Source organism: Rhodamnia argentea, chromosome 8, assembly GCF_020921035.1.
Source record: "Rhodamnia argentea isolate NSW1041297 chromosome 8, ASM2092103v1, whole genome shotgun sequence".
NCBI lineage: Eukaryota > Viridiplantae > Streptophyta > Magnoliopsida > Myrtales > Myrtaceae > Rhodamnia > Rhodamnia argentea.
In genome coordinates, this window is record NC_063157.1 from 2,289,342 (window position 1) to 2,302,380 (window position 13,039).

Here is a 13,039-nt window from a genome sequence, read left to right on the forward strand (position 1 = left end):
TGACGTGTAGCTTAGGAGGACAATTAGAGATTAATTAGGCTAGTCATGGTTGAATTTCATTAATGAATTTCTCGGGCGATTTAGACTGTCTTGAGTTTTAATCGCATTGCACGAGTAGGTCGCATTTCTCGAACCGACTCTTCATTCGATTGGTTGTTTCCGTAGACGAATGTATCCGTTTGATTGGCCTTTATGCCAATCAATCAGAATCGGCGTCGAAGGCAGTGCTCGAGGAGGTGGCGATCGAGAATGTCCGCGATCGATGGGTGGAGATCCCCATGTCTTTGAGTCGAATCACTTTGGATAACTAATTTCCTAGCTTAAAACAGATGATATCTCATTTTGGAAGGATTTTTATTTTCCTTAATTTCGAATGCCATGAAAAATACCATGGGCATATCCGCCGCCGCATTGTGCTTCTTTTCCTCCCTCGTTCAAACACTCCCTCGCGCCCTCGCTCGCTCCCCACACGCACACGCACACTCTCTCTCTCGATCTCCATCGATCTTCATGGGTAATTGCTCGATTCTTCAAGTATCGTCGCTTGATTCGAGTTTAATCAGGTTACTCGTATTGCTGAACTCGCTCTTCACAACGCTTCTTCTCAATCAGGTGCTCCATCCTCCTCTTCGACTGCTTCCGAGGGCCTCCCTCGATCATTCAAGCCATCAGCAACCGGTATTTTCTTGAATCCCATGCCTCCGATGCTTTGCTGGCGTGTCAAACTCGTCTGTGTATTCCTCAGATAGCTCTCCTCCTACCCAAATCATACACGGCGACGGGACATTCGACATCGTGGCACTACAGAATCTGATCGATGATCTCAACGTGAGCGAATGTGGCCTTTCTTACAACGTAGTGTCCATAATGGGTCCTCAGAGCAGCGGTGTGTACTTTTTTTCCCTATAACATTGACTACATCAAAAGTTTTTGTAAGCGCCAAACTTATTCTATTGTCCTGTTTCATGTTTGACAGGGAAGAGCACCTTGTTAAACCAACTCTTCGGCACCAACTTTAGAGAGATGGATGCCTCCCAAGGGAGGCATGTCTATAAACCATCTGGTAGCTCACTCTCTCTAATGAAGGATTTGGGTTACCAGAGTCTAAAACCAGTTTCGTAATTTTTCCAGGTTCCGGACCACCACAGGTGTGTGGCTGGCCAAAGCTGCCGGCATTGAACCGTGTACTCTGGTTATGGACTTGGAGGGGAGTGATGGAATGGAAAGAGAAGTGAGTAGTACATTTCCTAGATGATTTTACATGGGGATATAATAGCTTATTTTGTCCATGTTCAGCGACTTAGCTTCATCCATAAGTTCTATTTGGTACCTCCCGTATTATCTTATCTTCCTTTTCCACATTTGTATGTCTTGGCCCATCTTACTAACCCAGAAGATCGATTTCTGTGTAGCTTACGCTCGTTGAAATTTACAATTAGCATTCTCTCAGCTTCTTAACCGGTCTCATCTTTATTCAGGATGATACTGCTTTTGAAAAGCAGAGTGCTCTTTTCGCTTTTGCTGCCTCCGATACAGTGCTCATAAACATGTGAGTCTTTTGCTTTGCTCTAGTGAGATACCGTTTCTGCAATGTTCTCTACGAGGTTGTTGCTTTTGTATTTTCCTAGTGCCCCCTTAAGCATCGTTTTCATAGGTGGTGTCATGAAGTTAGCCTTTACCAAGCTGCCAACTGGCCTCTTCTGGAAACTGTGTTCCAGGTATATCTTGTCTTCTTGCGTTTAGGACAAGCTAAATGTTAAGTTCTAAGAGTTAACAATGATTTGTGACTCTTCTTGAAGGCCATGATGCAGTTGTTTAGTTCTCGGAAAACAACTCTAGTGTTTGTAATACGGGATCAAGAAGGGGTTGGTACCTCTACTTAATCATGTTTTCATTTTGGATTGTGATGGTTTTTATCTGCTTGTTTTGGCTGCATCTGGTAAGTTTCACCGATCTGAATTGATTCTCTTTACATGCGCTCTGGTTTTACTTTTTATCCAGATTCCTCTGGAAACAATGGAACCTATATTGAGAGAGCGTGTGCAGAAGGTGAGGGCTATTGCATTTCCTGTTGAAAAATCGACTTTGTAAGGTTTTTTCCTGGTTTCATTTAGTATTTGCCTGCAGATATGGGACACAGTTCCTAAGCCACAAGCGCACGCGGAAACTCCTCTCAGTGAATTTTTTAATGTAGGTGGTTCCATGCTTGTATGTGTTCCTCTCTATAATTTGTTTTTGCCTCTAATTGTCATAATGAAGTTCATCCTGATGACTCTTTTCTGCTTTCCAGGTTGAGGTTGTCGCTCTTTCTAGTTATGAATGGGAGGAAGAGCAATTTAAAGAGGAGGTATACCTACCTTGCATCACATGGAAGAATATTTGGATATTGAGTACGATTGCCCAGTTTTTATGTTGGCTTTGTTGTTGTGTTTGGACAATATTTTTAAATGCTGCAGTGGGCGCCCTTTCCTTCACGACGGTTGAGAGAGAAGCATTTTTCTGGTTTTTCTTTCATCGTAGAAGAAAACTTCATGCCTTCTTCTCATATTGAACAGACGTGCGAAACTGCCAAGTAACTTTCCTTTGATGTTTTCTTCCAAGTAACTGCCAAGTGCAGTTATTTCTTTGGTAAAGGACTGGGATAGCCTACATTGGTGGACCACAGTACTCCCATAGTCCCATAAAACCCAATAGATGGATATGTTCTTTAAGAGAGCAGGTTTGCTCTTTCATGAAAAAAATGAAAAGAAAAAAGAACGAATCGGCTATTGAGTATTGTTTAAGACAAAACTTTAGTCCTAATAAGTGATAAGTTTTGGAGTATTTGTGGAAATGCCTCTCGTTATTGACAGCTATTTCTTATATTTCACTCTTTCTTATAATCGTTAGATGCTCCGCTAAGAACAGAAATTTGTTATTGAGAGCATGACATGAAGAAAGGAAGAGGTCGGCTGAAACTTACCTGGGGGAAAGTCGTAAAACAAGATTCAATGAAGTGGGAAAAAGATTGACGTACGGTTTGTCTTAGGACGGAGTGGAGGGAAGCAATTACCATTGTGGAGGGGTAGAAGTCCTACGTTCCAAACTGTCCTTTTTAGTCTTTTTTTCCTATATATTTTTATTTTTATATATTTATTGTTATATAACTATTTCTTTTCTCTCAATCGGTCTTGCTTTTACTTTATTGATTTTTGGGTTTATCGATCGCCGAACCCAACTAGTTTGGGATAAAGGTGATGTTGATGTTGATGTTATACTCCATTTCATCTTCCTTTGCTCTTTTGTGGAATTTGGAGCATTGGTTTCCGAATGGATTATGCCTTTTATCTGTATTGATTTTTTTGCATGTGGTTGAATTCCCTTGGACGAAAAGGTGGCCAGCCTTAGACAGCGGTTCTTCCATCCTAGCGCAACTGGTGGGCTCGTAGGAGATCGAAAGGGAGTAGTTCCTGGTTCGGGATTTTCTTTGAGTACTCAGCAGTTGTGGAAGGTCATTAAGGAAAATGAGGACCTTGACTTGCCTGCACCCAATGTGAGAGTTAATTAATGGAAAGGCAACTGGATATATTGTTGATAATGAGAATGCTAATGTACGCATCATGCTATCCATGTTAAGGTCATGGTTGCTACCGTACTATGTGAAGAAACTGCCCACGAAATATATTCCAGTTTTACTGAAAATGAGGTATCGATCTGGTTCTTGCTGGACATTGAACTTGCTCGTCTGTTTTGCTATTTTGAAATGCAAGCGGATGCATTTTATCTTTACGCATATTAAGATTGGGCGAACTCCTCCGAACATGTTAGGATTGGCGTTTGATTGAAGAAGCTGTGCAGTCGGTACCAGTTCCCGGTTTTGGAAAGAAACTTAGTTCAATTCTTGAGGCTTGTTTATCAGGGTAAGATAAGTAATTTTGTCTGATGAACTCCATTTGGTGGTGCAGCAACTGGATTTTATGTTTGTTAAATAATGCAAGTACATTAAGGTTATCCAGCGCAATCGGCTTCATGTTCTTACTTATGTGAATGTTGTTTCTTTAAGTTTTTCCTGGCTCACATGAAGTGGGGCCATTAGGAGCATTTTCTTTTCTCCGAACAAGTGCATTTTTTAAAGAGCGAACACAAAGGATTCCTCGGCTTTTTTTTTTGAAGTACATATTGTTTAATTTTACGTTGTACAAGTTTGTTTCTGTGATATATATATACTATCTGGTTGTTGAGGTCTAGCCTGAGTAGGTGAGATATAGCTGTTCAGGTCTAGCCTGTGTAGATGAGAGATTGCTATTCTGTTCAAGTGATCAGTTTGGAAATGGCCCCCTTCATTCACAATCTGAGTATTATTTCAGCTGGTTGTTCAATGGTTGCTTTTGAGCAATCATCTTCGCGTTTAACTGATCAGTTTTCCTGATAGTAGGAGAGTAATGGCTAGTTACATTGTAGCAGTTGCCTAGCTGACGGCTTAGCTTAATTTGGTCATAGCTATGGACCCTGCTATGTGCGCGATGTTTCCTTGTTTTATTTGTGGGCGAAGATTATGTTCTGTTGGGTTAGAAATTTGTCTATCCCTTTTAGCACGTTTTATTTATCAAGGTTCTTGTGCTGCTTATTAGGTATGACCGGGAGGTTGCATATTATGACGAGAATGTTAGATCTTCGATGCGGGGGCCGCTTGAAGAAAATTTACTTCAAGTAAGCATTTATTGGACATTTTACCTTGTTGAAAGTGCATCATTTTTCGGTCGTATGACTTACCACTTCAAGCTGCTTGGAACGTGGAAATACTTTTCCCTTTTGACACATTTTTATTTCGGTCATGATGCTTTCATTTGAGGTTAGCTTACACAGGGAGACCGTCTGTTAACTTATCATATGTTGCTTATTGTGTTTTGTGTGAATCGTCAGCTTGTACGACCAGCTTTCCAATCTATGCTTGGACACATTGTGTGTGAAAATCTACACATGTTCAAGGAAGCATTTGATAAGGCTTTGAATGAAGGGAAAGGGTTTTTTGTGGCTGCTCATGAATGCACTCAGTGTTATATGACTCTATTTGACAAAGGATGCGCAGGTACGGGAACTTGTCATGCCTTTGTCTGGCCTAGTGTTGTAAACTTAATGCTCTGTAAAAGTAGGCCAAGAATGAAGGTTTGTCGTCGTGCTTTGTTTTGTAACTAAGCTCTTTTAGGTTCTTTGATTCTTCTACTACATTTGCACTCCCTTGGTGGCCTATTAGTTGTTTTACTTCTATCTGTCAAAAATGAAGGTTTGTGTCTGAGACTGGAGGCTGATGTGAAAATATGGTCTTGTTGGTAAATAACACTCTGGGCATTTGGGAAACTATTTGTAGGTTTATGCCATGCTTTACTTTTGACTTGTTATTAGAGGAATTTTACCATCGACTGCATGGATAAGTTTCATATCATACTTTTAACAGATGCCTTAATTGAACAAGCCAAATGGGATACATCTGGGGTACGGGAGAAGCTTTGGCGTGACATTGATGCCCATGTTGCTTCAGTCCTTGCTGCCAAGCTCTCTGAGCGGACAAAAGCATATGAGGTAGCATAATGAACAGAGATATTTCTTCTTCTCTCGAGATTCTAGGGTTTCTTCCCCTTTCACTTAATGGTGGCAGATGGGATCTGCACAAACTATATTATGTTTTTGCAGGCAAACCTGAATAAAGCTTTGTCTGGATCAGTGGAAGCTGTTTTGGATGAAGCTAAGAGGGAAACCTGGTCGACTATCAGGAGAATTCTTTCGGATGCGATCGAATCGGAAGTAACTGGGTTTTTTTCTGGCGCCCTTTCTGATATCCAGATGGATGAACAGAGGAAGAAAACAGTGCTTTCGGGTATGCAAAATTATGCAAGGAGTGTGGTTGAAGCGAAAGCCAGGGAAAAAGCTGGAAGAGTCCTCATCTGCATGAGGGACCGGTAGGCACTCTCTTTAAGTTTGTGATTTACTCGTCGGTTGGATCCAATACCTCTTCATATCCTTATGTGCTTCATTTTCTATCCAGGTTTGTAACAGTTTTCAACCATGAAGCTGGCAATATGCCAAGAGTTTGGACAGGGATAGAAGAAATTCGAGCAACAACAAAACTTGCTCATTTGGAAGTATGGAAAATTTATATGCGGCAAATATTTTGCATGTTTCTTCTCTTTGCTTGCTTGTGGATCTTATACTGAAATGGTTCAATGACACTTGCAGTCATTAGAGTTGCTGTCAGTGATGGCGGCAGTGCGTTTGGATGATGCGACAGATAACATCGAGAGAAGTTTGTCTGCGTTGCTGAGCACCAAGCCTAATGCCACTGACCGGAGCATTACAACAGTAGATCCCTTGGCTTTAAGCACATGGGAAGGGGTGAGTTTTGCTTTTATTGTGCTGATTCAGTTAATATAGATCTGCACCTTCTTTTGTCTCATGAAAATTGATGGAAGAGTTTAGGCCCGATTGGGCATACTAGTATTAATGTTATCTGCCGCACTTGTGAAAATTGGATTACGTGTGCTAATAAAAAAAAACATGTCAGATTATTGATTGATGCTGCAGCTGTGCAGAAATAGGCCAATGTACAGACCTCAAACTGCATAGAATGTATTATTGCTCTGAGAGCACTTATTCACAGTTTAATTGCAGGTTCCTTCATCAGAGACATTGATCACACCTCTTCAGTGCAAATTATTGTGGAGTCAATTTATGACGGAGACTGAGTACATTGTCAACCGAGCAATTTCTGCTCTGGTGCGATAGCAATATCTTGAAAGATGTTTAGTAGTGCAAACAACATTATTGTTACTAAAATGCCATGTCATCATCCCTCCACCCCAAACACATGCACACTAACACAACAAAAAAGGAAAGGAAAGAAGATTTGCTTGCCAGTTTGAGACTATCAATATTTTGATTTTTTGCTATCTATTAAAATTATCAGGAAGCAGCGGATGGAGCTAATAACTTGTTGGAGAATGTGTTCTGTTTTTGCTTTTGGGGCATCATGAAATGCGGAAACTTATGAGGTAGTTTACTTTTAAAATTCTTCTGCTGTAGAATGTGTTCGTCTTCGTCGCTTTACATGTGTTTTTATGCAGGGGTTGAGAGAGATGGTGGTGCTGCTTCTTAAGTATGAGAACCTGCCTAAGAGACAAACACGAGAGATAGGAGAAAGATAAAAACTCCTCAGTAGAGAAAATACTTTATACATTGGTTGCTGCTTTGGGGCTGCTGCCTGATCTTTTCACCTGCATTATATATATTTCTTTCTTTTTTTTTTTCCTTTTTTTGCATTTCAATAGCTGGAATATTGATTTCTCTTTGCTTGGCTGGATTTCTTAGGACAAACTGACACACACGCTTTTGAGACAAGTTTCCTGAGAATAAAGAAATCAAAACGTGGGCGCGAACCTGATTAACCAAGGAGCAAAAGAATTAGATGGAAACAGATGTAATGGCCCTCACTTTCAGCAAGAATTGAATATCATGGATATTGAGGAGAGCATCCACCCGGGAGCCTATCGTTTAACCTGGTTGAAGCACCCTATTGAGGAATCATCTATCTCGGTCGAGGCATCAGGTAAAAAGAACTTTCTACTACTACAAGTATACTTCAATCTGCATCAGTTTATTATTGAGTTTATCATCTTTTGTTGCCAGTTTCCTATAAGTATCACATTGGGAAACGCACAATAATTTGAACTGGACTCAGTGCACTTAAGAGAAATTCTGTTGCAGTTCAGTGATTACGTCATAACATAATTCCATTGTTATGTTATGAAGGACGGTACTTTAGAATACGAGTTATAAGAGAACAACTATAGAAGGACTTTCATTCACATCTCAAACATCATAGCTTAACACCTCATATAGTTTACATAGGATATGAGCAAGCATAGAAAAGCATCCAGAACTTTTCTCTCTTTCGATTCTACTTGGTTAAAAACTGCCTTACAACTTAGCCGCTCGTGAAGGGTGAAGCGTTCTCTGGACTAATCACACGAGGCACCGGGCCTCTTGATCTGCTTCGTTATGGTTCCCCCGAGGATGTAAAAAAATTGCTTACGGGAAGATGTGATAAAAATTTAACTATAGAAAAAGTGCACGTCATTAATGTCAGCATTGGTGCTTGAAGAGAACATCTACAACAACAACAGGACTACCAATCGCAGAACACTGACTAATTTTAACACCAACTAGGTCCACCGTTACTTTTGCTGGCCATAGATAGGCTTCAAACAGATGAAATGGAAATCGCATGATCCCATCTTCATCTCTAAGTATTACGGAAAATGCAATGCTGAATTATGAAAATAGCAAATGCAGGCTACCACCACAGTTAAAAGTTGTCAAAAATAGTAGTTTTTGTCTCACAACCATGGAGTGAAAATGATTAAATGAGGTTCCATGGGAGGCATTACAATCAATTTAAAGAACAGTAAATTCTTTTGACGCAAGGAAATTTCTGGTACGATAGAGTCATGGCGTACATCCAAATGTCAAAGCATGTCGACTGTTTATATTCTGAAATTATACGCGTGTATCCTCTTCCACCAAGTAACCTAAAACTTTTTTATTGGGATTTGTAGCATGATGCCAAAGCCACATGCCATTGGAAATACAATTTAGCGTCCTCGTCCTACTCCTGATTCTTCAACTAGAATTGTCATTCTCCATCCATTTTGCACATGATAGGATGTTAAAGTATCTCATCTTTCTTGTTTGCAAGCTTCATTGATGTGCTTGTCAACACTTATCCTCCTCCACTTAATCGATTAAGCTTCTCAATTGGAAAGCTAGGGCAAAGGGAGTTTCGAAGACCAGCTACTCCCCCTTTAACTAGTTACATGTAGCACTATAAAACCAAGATCCCTTAACAACTAAAATAAACAAGCCATAAGTGTTACATATCAACAGTTGGTAAGGTTTTGCACGGCGTGTCAAATGAGACACATTCTCGACCACTTATGCAGGTGCCCGTTAACTCCTTCGAGTGTCAGTCTTTTGACCACACTTCTACTTGGAATGTTTCACACATTAGCTTGACCAAGATCCACAAAGACCAAGGACAGAAACTCCCCGTTAGCTGCCAGGTTAGCTAATCCTGTTATCTTCTTCTTGTGCTAGTAAATGTCATCGCTTACATTCTTCTATCAAACTCATAAATACGATCATTGTAAGTGATTGCTGAGCAATTAATCAATTGAAGAAAAGACAAACCGATAGCAATTCTTAGTAGAAGCAATCCTTTAAACAAGAAGAAACTAGTGTGTGTGTGTGTGGTTTTTTTTTTTTTTTTGGGTGGTCGAAAACATGAAGATACCAGTCGAAAAAGCATAAATACTTCACTTTCCATCTCCAAACACATTTGGTGAACTCACCACTACACTAGTCGGCCCTCTTTATTCCTTCAGATGCAAGCATTCTTTCAACTACCAACTGCAATAGTACCAAAGCCAATTGGCAAATGAGTTTGAATATCCATGTGAACTTGGATCGTCTCGAAATTAACTAAAATTCAAAGATGATAAGGCTAATATGGCATATTGACGGAAAAGAGATCATAGATGTCATCAGCAATATCCTCTTGCCGACGTGGAGATTCTTGGGGACATACTTGGATAGCGATTCGGCATGATCAGTTCCAGGAACCCAAAGTGTTCTGTCTTCATCCGGTGGTACGTAACCATGATATCCTAAACACGTCAGTCATAAAAGCAATTTAGCCACTATATCATAGTCAGCTTTTCTATTTTCTCGTATTAAATCGACAAATTCAAAGTGATATGAACTATAAGACAAAAAGCCAAAATTTTGGCTCCTCATATGAGTATGAGCAGCAATGAGCAAAACCCACGGTTGGAACATATTATAAGCAAATAAGATAAAATTGAAAATGCCATGATTTTGCTTCGGTCAAATCAATGCAAGTGGAGGGCAAGTCTCGCCTGATTAGCATACCCAACGAATACTCAATCAACAAACAACAACTAATAGAAAAGCAGTGACAACCTCTAGTGTCACAAACATTGCACGCCCCATGTGCAGCAAACCGGTCACATTAGGCGGTGGGATTGAAACGACAAAAGGACCAGTACCTCGATCAAAGTGTGGCTTAAAATATCCTTGAGCTTCCCACCTAACAAGGAACGGACAACGTCACATTACATCTAAAACAATCGCTTTACTGCTGTCCATTCTTCAGCTTGAACATTAGGGGGCGGGTAAATTTCATTCTCCAGGGAATATCATGTACCGAACAACAAGCAGGCTAAGTTGCATGGACAGGCAGCCTAGCAATTGGCAACAGCAAGTTTATTTCAAGCCCTCATCAATTAGAAATGTAAGAAATTCGAGAAACTAACAGGTGCACTTAAGTTTCGGGCAAACAGCAAAATGGTAAGGAGTTAGCAATCAGCATTAGAAAGCAATGACCACTGAGACAATCACACAAGACGTGTGCCTCCCAAGAGAAAAAAAAGAAACCTTCGGTGGAGCTCCCAAATTTCGCTAGCACAAGTAATGCCTAAGAATTTATCTACCTGCCCACAGTAAGCTGCCTAAAAGTTGTCCAGTTTATTTGCGTCAATCGCCTCTGATGTCTGCTAATTTGCATAGGTATTGCATCAAACGCCACTTTCCTCTAAGAGCCAAAAGCAATCAAGCCACGACAAACAACGTGCTTGAGGGAGAGTAATCAGACTCTGAAGAAAGTCAAGGTGTCGTGCCTGGTAATGCAAAGCCCAGCAATTGCCTAGCGGCACTCATGAACATTTCCCAATTTACAAACAAACACGCTCGGACACTAACGCAGTAATGCCTGGAACAATCAATTCCACCAAGCATAAAAGGGCTACTTCGTCCAAGAAGATGATAACAGTAGGCGAAATCAAAGTTCTTTGCAATCTCTAGAGAAGTGAAATCACCATTGTCTGGTACCGCAGTAACTGAAACGTGCTCAAAATGAACTCGATTATTCAGTGCAGAGAATCGAGCAAAGCAATTCAAAGTTATGCAGAATGCATGATCCGCAAGAGTTTCAAAGGGGGAACAGCAACAAATTGGAACAAATTGCAGAGCGTGCAGGATCGGAGAAGAATATAAACACGAGAGAACAAGAAGGCCAAGACAAGCATGACTTGCCAAAGTATGAGGCAGCAATGCGGCTGAAACTTTCAATTAGATTTTAAGGGTCAATAACAGTGATATCACAGGTGACCAGAACTGTATGCTCAGTTAGCTCGGTACAGAGAAACCTTTTCCACAGACCAATCACTGCTGGTCATGAGAAGCATCTAAACGATGAGTAGAATTCTGAGTTTAGATGAATAGAATTCTGAGTTTAGTTATTGAAACCTTTCTTGTCTTCTTCCAGCTAAATCTGTTAAAGACTCCAGACGAATTTCCAATAATCTGTTGGCCATATGGGTCAAGAAATTAGCAATTCCATGAACAGAGACTAAGTAAGCATCATCAGCTTTGTATTACTGCTCGTCCTTAATTAATATGCAGGAATAATGTCTTCTGCTCCCATTTGAAAAGTCAATCCTTCAAGAATGCCATAAACATCCTCCATACCCAACTGCATGGCACTCCTGGATGAAAACATAGAGACTTTTTTATTCAATTCAATCCAACTCTGGCCTGGGAGTTTCTTCAAACCCTTCTCCTTGGCAGAAATCCGCACTTGGGCAGAATCATCCCACTGGACATTAGCAGCATAATGAGAGAGAGAAGCATATAGCTTCCTATAGTTTCTGAATTCTGGCTGAAAACCGTGCGAGGCATTTGCCTCCGCAAAATTGGTATCTCTATATATCCTACAAAGCATTAAGAAGAGCTCCCAAAACACAAGCATTAGGTGTCAATGGCATGGGTTTTGCTTTCTCTCTAGCTTCCTGCAAGGAACCAGATCAGTTCGACATATTGACAACACATGCATAGTGCTCCATCTCCGGCTCAATTCAAAACTATCTAGTCATTTGATCATAAAGATTTCGACCCTCGACAACAACCCCTGCATGACTACAAGCAGAAAGAACAGCAACAAAACTGGCCTCATCTGGCTTACATCCAGCTTCAACCATTCCAAAAAATATCTCCCAGCATCTTTTCCTAAACTGTGCATTCCACACCCTGCAATCATTGGGTTCCAAGAGATTAAGTCGTTGACATGAAGTTTCTTGCTCCCCAGGGTCCCCTCATTATGGCTTCCACATCTCATGCACATTGTGATCAAGCTGCCCGCCACTAGGAGGTTGTGATTAATGGCCATGGACTTTCCTAGCAAGATTTAGTGCCCCAACTCTGCACAAACTGATGAGGCACTAGAAACGGTCACAGCATTCCCAGCGATGTTGGCAAGCTGCATTTGTCTGTAGAGTTCCAAAGACTGGCTCCCTCTCCCCGCAGCAGCAAATGCATCAATGACAGCACTCCAACTAATCGCATTAGGCCTCACCAATGAACATCTATCTGATTTCTTGAGCTAGGAGAATGATTCAAAAGCCTAGTTGCATATTCCAGACTCTGCATTCGATGTAATTGGAGAAGTCCATTTCTAAGAACAATTGACTAGCATCTTTCATTTGTCTTTGCTTCCCACATACATATACATACTAACATAGAGCTCCCAAGCTTCTTCGCGATGCCTATGAGAGATATAAGCTCTGAAGATCGAGTTCCACAAAAGAAAATCTGACTTACACTGGGCGGGCGTTTTATCAAACCCTTTGCGGAGCCGGAAGTGGCGGAGACGATGGTGCGGGAGTGGACGTCTCCTTATTGTTCAACTGAGCAGCACCGTTGGAGGAGACAATCGCAGAAATCGAGGAGCCCATTATGGTTGGGGGCAGAGTAAAGCACCAAGGACGATGACGGCGCTTGCTTCACGTACGAAGAAGCGTCACTTTCTCCCCTGCTGTGCTCTTCACACCGACCTCCGCGAGGAACAAGATGGCTGGCCCCAGCAGAATGCATTTCGCTTCCGAATCGGCATTTGCATTCTCTCTGCCTAGTCCACAACAATGGTGTTGCCCTC

The 13,039-nt window shown here is 41.1% G+C and overlaps 1 protein-coding gene and 1 pseudogene across 1 annotated transcript; one reads left to right on the forward strand and one right to left on the reverse strand.

Annotated features, from left to right (window-relative positions):
• Positions 1-673: 673 nt before the first annotated feature.
• On the forward strand, positions 674-7,338 carry LOC115737915 (protein ROOT HAIR DEFECTIVE 3-like). The gene is made up of 21 exons (XM_030670329.2): positions 674-678; positions 746-886; positions 977-1,043; positions 1,132-1,231; positions 1,479-1,549; positions 1,655-1,718; positions 1,800-1,865; positions 2,002-2,049; positions 2,128-2,190; positions 2,291-2,347; positions 3,374-3,532; positions 3,617-3,685; positions 3,808-3,899; positions 4,611-4,689; positions 4,903-5,068; positions 5,435-5,559; positions 5,671-5,936; positions 6,023-6,119; positions 6,214-6,369; positions 6,646-7,025; positions 7,098-7,338. The coding sequence occupies exons 2-20, from the start codon at positions 868-870 to the stop codon at positions 6,757-6,759; spliced, it is 1,878 nt and encodes a 625-aa protein (XP_030526189.2). The 5' UTR covers positions 674-678; positions 746-867; the 3' UTR covers positions 6,760-7,025; positions 7,098-7,338.
• A 3,990-nt stretch (positions 7,339-11,328) lies between these two features.
• On the reverse strand, positions 11,329-12,839 carry LOC125316159 (annotated as a pseudogene).
• Positions 12,840-13,039: the final 200 nt, after the last annotated feature.